General features: G+C 33.6%; 1 protein-coding gene across 1 annotated transcript; it reads left to right on the top strand.

Annotated features, from left to right (window-relative positions):
* The first annotated feature begins 7,340 nt into the window (after nt 1-7,340).
* Nucleotides 7,341-8,409, top strand: LOC139898360 (uncharacterized). Its single transcript, XM_071881090.1, has one exon. The coding sequence runs from the start codon at nt 7,544-7,546 to the stop codon at nt 8,255-8,257; it is 714 nt and encodes a 237-aa protein (XP_071737191.1). The 5' UTR covers nt 7,341-7,543; the 3' UTR covers nt 8,258-8,409.
* Nucleotides 8,410-9,155: the final 746 nt, after the last annotated feature.

Below are 9,155 nucleotides of genomic sequence, written 5' to 3'. Positions count from 1 at the left end.
ATGGTGCAAGTTTAATGCTTGCATTCATGGCTATTTATAGCAAAAATATCACAAGTTTAGGTAATACAATAATATTACTTTTGTGTATCAATAATTGACTATCCATTTATATATATATATATTTATATATTATAACACTCCCCCTTGGATAGCAATTTTGTTTGTTGAAGATCAACTGTAAGTTACTGCCTCGTTAAAAACCTTGCTAAAGAAAACCCAGTGGGAAAAACTTTAGCTAAGGGAAAAAGAGTGCAGCATGGAGTTGACTCCCCCTCAAGTAGACATCGCTTCGGTTGTTACATCTTTTGAACATGTCTCATGCCAATGTTATGAACGTGTGTTCTGAAAATAGCAGTTGGAAGTGCTTTCGTGAAAAGATCAGCAGAGTTTTTGCTGGATTGAACATATCTCATTTCAATCTCGTTGTCCTTAATGAGATTTTGAGTGTATGAGAAGAATCTAGGAGGTATGTGTTTGGTTCGGTCACTTTTGATATACCCTTCTTTCATCTGTGCTATGCAAGCTGCATTATCTTCATAGATAATTGTTGGACTTTTATCGCGTTCTAGTCCACAAGAATCAGTAATGATTTGTGTCATTGATCTCAACCAAAAACATTCCCGAGTAGCTTCATGTAATGCAATCACTTCGGCATGATTTGATGATGTAGCAACAAGTGTTTGTTTTTGAGAACGCCATGATATTGCAGTACCTCCATTTAGGAATACATATCCAGTTTGAGATTTAGCTTTATGTGGATCAGATAAATAACCTGCATCAGCATAACCAACCAAATCTTGTTTTGATTCGTTAGAATAAAATAATCCTAAATCAGTAGTTCCTCGAAGGTATCGAAATATGTGTTTGATCCCATTCCAGTGTCTTTTGGTAGGAGCAGAGCTGAACCTTGCCAACAAATTAACTGCAAAAGAAATGTCAGGTCTTGTACAATTTGTAAGATACATAAGAGCTCTAATTGCACTAAGATATGGTACTTCTGGTCCAAGAATATCTTCATGATCTTCACATGGACGAAATGGATCAGTTTCAACATTGAGTGATCTAACAACCATAGGAGTACTTAATGGTTTTGCCTTGTCCATATTGAAACGTTTCAAAATCTTTTCAGTATATGTTGTTTGATGTACAAGTAAACCATTAGGCATATGCTCAATTTGTAAACCAAGGCAATACTTGGTTTTTCCGAGATCTTTCATTTCAAATTCTTTCTTTAGAAGTTGAATGGCTTCATAGATCTCTTTATTTGTACCTATGATGTTAAGATCATCAACATAAACAGCTATGATCACATATCCGGATGTTGTTTTCTTAATGAAAACACAAGGGCAAGTAAGGTTATTTGTATACCCTTTGCTTATCAAGTAATCACTTAATCGGTTATACTACATACGTCCCGATTGTTTTAACCCATATAAAGATCTTTGTAATTTAATCGAATACATTTCTTTGGGTTTTGCATTTGATGCTTCTGGTACCTTAAATCCTTCAGGTATCTTCATATATATATCACTATCAAGTGATCCATATAGGTAAGCAGTCACAACATCCATGAGATGCATTTCTAAATTTTTAGAAACTGCCAGACTGATTAAGTACCTAAAAGTAATTGCATCCATAACAGGGGAATAAGTTTCTTCATAATCAATTCCCGGTCTTTGAGAAAAACCTTGAGCTACAAGTCTAGCTTTATACCTTGTAACTTCATTTTTCTCATTTCTTTTTCGGACAAAAATCCATCTGTATCCTACAAGTTTCACATCTTTAGGAGTGAGAATGATGGATCCGAAAACTTTTCTTTTATTGAGTGATTCTAATTCAGCTCGTATTGCTTCTTTCCATTGAGCCCAATCATGTCTATTTTGACATTCAACCATAGATGTTGGTTCTGGATCATCATCATTATTCATGATGTCATATGCAACATTAAATGAAAATTTCTCATCAAGATTTTTCATTTCATTTCGGTTCCATAATATTTTTGAATATGCATAATTGATTGGAATTTCTGTATTGACATCATCAATCTCCTCTGCAGTAGGAGTACTGATTTGTGGTTCTTCTTGAACACTTTCTTTTACTTCATTATCAGCTGATTTTCTTTTTCGAGGATTTTTATCCTTTGAACCAATTGGTCTTCCACGTTTCTGACGTGGCAAAGATTCATGAGTGACGTTATTGCCAGCTTTTGGAATTTCAATTCGAGCTGGAGTATTTACTGCTGGTATATATGATTTTGTCACCGTTTTTGTATCTGTAAATGCATCAGGCAATTGATTTGCAAGTTCTTGTATATGCATTATCTTTTGAACTTCTGTCTCGCATTCTTTTGTGCGAGGATCAAGATACTTTAATTGAGGTTCACACCATGAAACATCATTTTCTTTATTTTTCATTTCTCCCCCTAATCTAGGGAACAATGTTTCATTAAAATGACAATCAGCAAAACGTGCTGTAAAAACGTCACCTGTCATAGGTTCAATATACCTTAATATTGAAGATGTTTCATATCCAACATATATTCCCAACCTCCTTTGAGGACCCATTTTTGTACGTTGTGGTGTCGCAATTGGAACATACACTGCACAACCAAATGTTCTAAGATGGGAAATATTTGGCTCTTGACCAAAAGCAAGTTGTAGGGGGGAATATTTATGACTTGCACTTGGTCTGATGCGAATCAATGCAGCAGCATGTAAAATTGCATGACCCCATATAGATACAGGGAGTTTTGTTCTCATTATCAATGGTCTAGCGATTAACTGTAAACGTTTAATCAATGACTCGGCTAAACCATTTTGTGTATGCACATGAGCAACAGAATGTTCAACAACAATTCCTATAGACATGCAATAGTCATTAAATGCTTGAGATGTAAATTCACCAGCATTATCAAGTCTCACCCTTTTAATGGTGTAATCAGGAAAATGAGCTCTCAATTTAATAATTTGGGCAAGAAATTTTGCAAATGCCACATTACGGCTTGATAACAGACAAACATGAGACCATCTGCTAGATGCGTCTATTAGAACCATGAAATATCTAAATGGTCCACATGGTGGATGAATTGGTCCACATATATCACCTTGAATTCTTTCAAGAAACATTGGTGATTCTTTCTCAACCTTAAGTGGTGAGGGTCTAATTATCAATTTTCCAAGAGAGCAAGATGTACATAGAACCATTGTATCATGATGGATTTTTCTATCCTTTAGTGGATGTCCATGAGTACATTCAATAATCCTTTTCATCATTGTTGATCCTGGATGGCCTAATCTGTTATGCCATAAACTGAATACACCAGGATCAATATATTTTTCGTTAACTACCATATGTATTTCTGGTACATTTATATGTGTATAATGTAATCCAGAACTAAGTCTTGGCAGTTTTTCAACCACATGACTCTTGTCAGTGATACTTAAATATTTCTCATTTTCTGTTGTCACTGACTGATAATCATACCCGTTAAGGTATATGTCAGAGAAACTCAATAAATTTCTGCTTGACTTGGGAGAAAATAAGGCATCATTTATTAAAAATTTTGTACCATTTGGTAGTATGAAATTTGCCTTTCCTATCCCTTTTATCAAGTTAGCAGGTCCTGATATTGTATGTATAGTTCCTTCCGTTGGTTTTAGATCAATAAACTATTTCTCGGATTTAAGTATAGTGTGTGTAGTTCCACTGTCTGCTATACAGAGATCTCCACCACTTGATTGATGTTGTATTCCAGCAAAATTCATATTGAACTTCATATATAAGAAATAAATAGTGAGTACATTAATATTACACAATATTTTAAACGCAAATAGATAGTACTGAAACATTTAGCAAACATAATGACAAAGACAGACGATATTAAATCGTTTATTTTTCGAAAGACACACAACTTAAACATTCAAGAAATCTTCATATAAATCAGATGGTTTCTCAGTGACTGTTGGATCGACGTTATCCACAAAGTTTACTTCCTTTTCTTTATCTTTCAGCGAATCCTGATACATCTTAACAAGATGTTTAGATGTTCGGCAAGTATTAGCCCAGTGGCCCATTCTACCACATCTGTAGCAAGATTCTTCAGAATTTTTAGAAGAATTTTCTTCAACATCTTGTTTAGTGGGCTTGTTTTGTGGTTGATATTTATATTTTCGTGGATTATTATTTCTTTGACCACCACGGCAACGACCACGACCACGTCCTCGCCCATTACCATTACCATAAGGATGGTTTCTACCATAGTTATGGCTTTTGGCATGATGATGGTGATGGTTATTATAACCACGACCTTGCCCGCGTCCTTGTCCCTGTTTATAATTATTTGCAGTATTTGCTTCAGGGATTGCAAGTGTACCAGTAGGACGGGATTGCTGATTTTTCATTAATAGCTCATCATTTTGCTCTGCAACTAAGAGATATGAATTAAGTTCAGGATATGTTTTGAACTTTAGCATTCTCAAATTTCTTTGCACTGTGATGTTTGCAGCATTCATTGTGGAGAAAGTTTTCTCCATCATGTCTGCATCACTTATTTCATGTCCACAGAATTTAAGTTGTGAACATGTATTATACAGAGCTGAGCTATATTCATTTACTTTCTTAAAGTCTTGGAACCTTAATGTTCTCCATTGTTCCATAGCAGCTGGAAGTAAAATTTCTCTTTGATTATTGAATCTGCTTTTGAGACCTTCCCATAAAACATGGGGATCTTCTACAGTCACATAATTATTTTGTAAGCATTCATCAATATGTTGATGAATAAAGCAACATGCCGTTGCTTGTTCTTTTTCAGAACAAGTGTTGTTTTCATTTATGGTTTCAAGAATACCCATTGATTTAAGATGCATTTTTACTTTTATAACCCATGGCATGTAGTTGTTTCCAGTTGATTCTAAAGGAGTAAATTTAAGCTTTTCCAGATTCGACATTTTCTATTAAAACAAACAACATGATAAATTATAGTCACTTTATATTCATAAGTATATAAAAATTAAACATAAATTTAATATAACATAAATGATAAGTAGGTGACAGTGTCGACCATATGTAAGCAATCATTAATAAATGTTATATAACATAAATATAAATATTAGTAAACATAAATGATAATTAGGCGACAGTGTCGGCCATATAAATGTTAGATAATAGAAATATAAATGTTAGTAACATAAATGATAATTAGGCGACAGTGTCGGCCATATAAATGTTAGATAATTGAAATATAAATGTTAGTAACATAAATGATAATTAGACGACAGTGTCGACCATATATTATTCAGGTGGTATAACCGACCATATATCATTTAGGTGGCAGAGCCAACCATAATTAGTATTAAGATTATCGTGCTGATAACGTGTTATAATTCAGTAGGCTTATAACTACCTTTAGTGGTTTGATTCTTGATGTTATAATTCAGTAGGCTTATAACTACCTTTAGTGATTTGATTCTTGATTTAGAATACTAATAATGAAGTGTAAGAACAAAGATGATAATGGAGAGAAAGAAAGAAACACTTTGTAAGTGTGAGAAATGGTGCAAGTTTAATGCTTGCATTCATGGCTATTTATAGCAAAAATATCACAAGTTTAGGTAATACAATAATATTACTTTTGTGTATCAATAATTGACTATCCATTTATATATATATATATTTATATATTATAACAATTTTCATATACTCCGTATTATTCTTGGCACTTTTATAAAATATATACTCAACCGTAATTTTAATTACTTGTGCATGACATCTTTCTTGTTTTTCTTTACTAACAATAATTGAGATTTGTGAAACTATAAGCTATATGAAGAAATAAGTAACAATCTAAGAGGTTTGAACTTTGAAGTCATACGCTCTTGAACAGTTCTTTGACCATTAATGATTAAAATTCATTAAATTAGTGTCATCTATATCCTCAGTGGCGACTTCAAGTGTATACTCGCGGGGTCACGGGACACCGCTAGTCTAAAAAATTTTAGTAGAAAATACTCTTTAAATTGTATGAAACACTACTAAATTTAACCGAATGACCCCATATATTTTTCAAATTTATAGTTTTTTCTTTTTAAATTGTTTAGGACACCACTAAATTTAACTACTCGGACACCATATATTTTTTTAGTTTGTAGTTTTTAAAAGTAAATTACCATTAAAATAGCAATTAAATATAATTAGTAGTGAAAAAAAAATTCGGGACCCCACTACATTTTAATCCTAGAATCGTCACTGTATATCCTTAATGAAAAACATATAATGCATGCATGTTCTTGACATCAAGTGACCATGTGATCATCTATGAAACCAGTTGTTGGCACTCTTAACAGCAGTACTTCAATGTAAGTCAAGATGTTGAAATGCAATCAACTTAATCAACAACTACTTCTTGTTCAACTATTTAATTGCTCCTTATAACCTTTTTCTAAGACCCCCCAAAAAACAAACATCCGGTTTAGCGAATCTAATCTAACGTGACCCGTCTGACACCTGCCTTTTTGACCTCTTGAGGTAGAGAAATTGTCAAACCAGTGTTGATGTAACGAATGCGTAAACGCCTATAATTGACAAAAGGTAGGTAAAATTACCCAAAGAGGCAAGACATCACTCAATGTCCTATATATAGGCCGAGTAAACTTCTATAGTAACTATTAAATTTGAAGTTCTAGAGTTATATTAGTTGATGATGATAGATGATACTAATAGTTCGTTACCTATCTAAATGTATATGTAATGAACATGCTTTATATACTGCAGAATTCTCAAGGAAACTGTTTGTGTTTGTAGCTCTAAAACGTGCTGTGTTTGGTATGGAGAAAATTTACCATAAAAATATTGTGTTTTTAACCCCAAAACGTGTTGAGTTTGGTGTGGGGAAGACTTACTAAAAAAAAAAAAAAAAAAAAAAAAAAAAATTCCCAAATCTGTTATGTTCACGGCCGATGTGGTACTACAGTCCATTTGTTAAGTATCCCCGAACGTGTAGCTTGGTTGACTAAGGGCGTTGGAACATATGAAAAATACATTGTTAAGTACGTTTCTATACAAACACATATTGGTGTTGTAAACTTGCAACCATAGATCCTTAACTAAGGACCATAACTAAAGCCAGTTATGTAACTTTCAAATATTGATTTATTCATTTAAGATGTGCATGTGTATCAAGAACTCTAGATGCCTCACTATCACAATATAAACTTTTTACATAACACTTGTGTGATTTCCTAACTTTGTGTGCTCTTCTCAACTACCATTTAAAACTCAATTAAGAAGATCATAAAAGCATATGATGGACCACACCAACTATACAACTATACATTTGTACTAGTTACTTTATAAATTTTAACCATGAACATGGAACCACTAAGTACACTTACCTCTTCTTTTGTTCCAAGTGTCAGGGTCTGAGTATAAAGATGGGTTGTTGTATATCACTTATGAAATTAAAAAAACAAGATTAAGACATAATGTCACAACCAACATGTTATATATATAAGTGACACTTTCTCTTATCAAACTTAAGCTTATAGTCATGGACTGGTACTCATGGTTATCAAAAACAAATCTCGACCCGTATCTAGTTTACGAGTATGGACGAACGTTCACGCTCAACGAGCTTCAACGAGGAGACACGAGCTACTTCAACCACGAGTTTCTTCAAAGCATGGGAGTTTCGGTTGCTAAACATAGGCTAGAGATATTGAGTCTTGCAAGAAAGAATATAGGAGGACGTCCCAAAAACGGCTTCTCAAAGATTGTTTCAGCTATTGCCAAGACAAGAATTCTGCTTACGAAGAAATTCGGGAAATGTGTTTCGAACAAACGGTCGGTCCATATACCTAGGCCCGACCCTAACCCGTTTCGGCCACAATGGCCTAGTAGTAATCTGAGAAAGAATATGGGGTTTGAAGAGATTAAGGAAGATAGAGTAAAGACGATGAGATCGGGACCGTTGGATAGAAGAGTACAAGAAAGTTATATGAGCCCGAAAAAGGTTGCGAGCCTTTCTGGGCCATTGGATAGGAAGGTACAAGAGAATATGATGTTCATGTACAATAGCCCGATGGACACCGGGCCTGGCCCAAAAGGTTCAGGACCGGCCGAAACGGTTCAGGCCCAAATGGGGTACAGTTCAAGTCCAAGGATTGGGATACCATACAACATGGTTCAAGCTGGAGGTGATCATCAAGATGATCCAATGTCTTCACTTTGGTCGCTAATGTTTCAAGATATGAAACCTACTTAAGCATTGATACTACTGTGTTTTAATTTTTATAAAATTAGTTGCTTATTTTCAGTTCATGTGGTTCTGTTTCAAAAAATAGATGCAAAATTTTCAGTTGATTACATTGTAAGTTTTCTAGATGCTACATATGAACATCTATGTTTATTATTCGTTCAATGTACTATAAGGTTGCATATTTGCATGATACAATAATAGTAGAACAATTAAGAAAAATAATCTTATACAATTAGTTATGATTAGGGGCGTCTCGTCGATTTCAATTTTTCACATGGGCCATGTTCAATCAACAAAAAATAGGCCTTTTGTATATACAAAAATTAGGTTAAGTTTTTCATTAGTAATACATGTTTTTGGATTATGGACCCCTTGGGATTATGGACCCTGTACAAGCGCACATGTTGCACGCCTTCAAATCCGCCCCTTTCACTTATGATAGGAAAGGTTGTTATGATGTGTAGTTGTAGGGGAAGTTAGTGGTGATAGAAATCCTCTTGTGACCTATATAAAGATAAAATGTGACATAGGTCATAGTTGCAGAATATGCTTAATTAACCTCAAGTTACACAATATATGAAAAAAATACATATAAAAAATAGGTATGTAATGTTATATTTCAATGACAATATAATATTTTTATTTATGTGAAACAAAAATTGCATCCCTAAATTAAATTTGAAATATTTAACTATTTTTATGTATTTAACTTATTTAGTTTACATCATTTTACTACCTAGCAGACTTAGACCAATTGTTATCGGTGTTTATGAAACAACACTCTAAAGGGGCGTTCTAAGCCTTCTTTGATCAATTAGATGCTTAAACGAGAAAGAATTACGCGTTTACTGTTATAAAAGTCAATTATGGATGGTAATTTTATTATTATTATATATATTGTATA

Source organism: Rutidosis leptorrhynchoides, chromosome 3, assembly GCF_046630445.1.
Source record: "Rutidosis leptorrhynchoides isolate AG116_Rl617_1_P2 chromosome 3, CSIRO_AGI_Rlap_v1, whole genome shotgun sequence".
NCBI lineage: Eukaryota > Viridiplantae > Streptophyta > Magnoliopsida > Asterales > Asteraceae > Rutidosis > Rutidosis leptorrhynchoides.
This window is presented reverse-complemented; position numbering and strand designations above follow the sequence as displayed.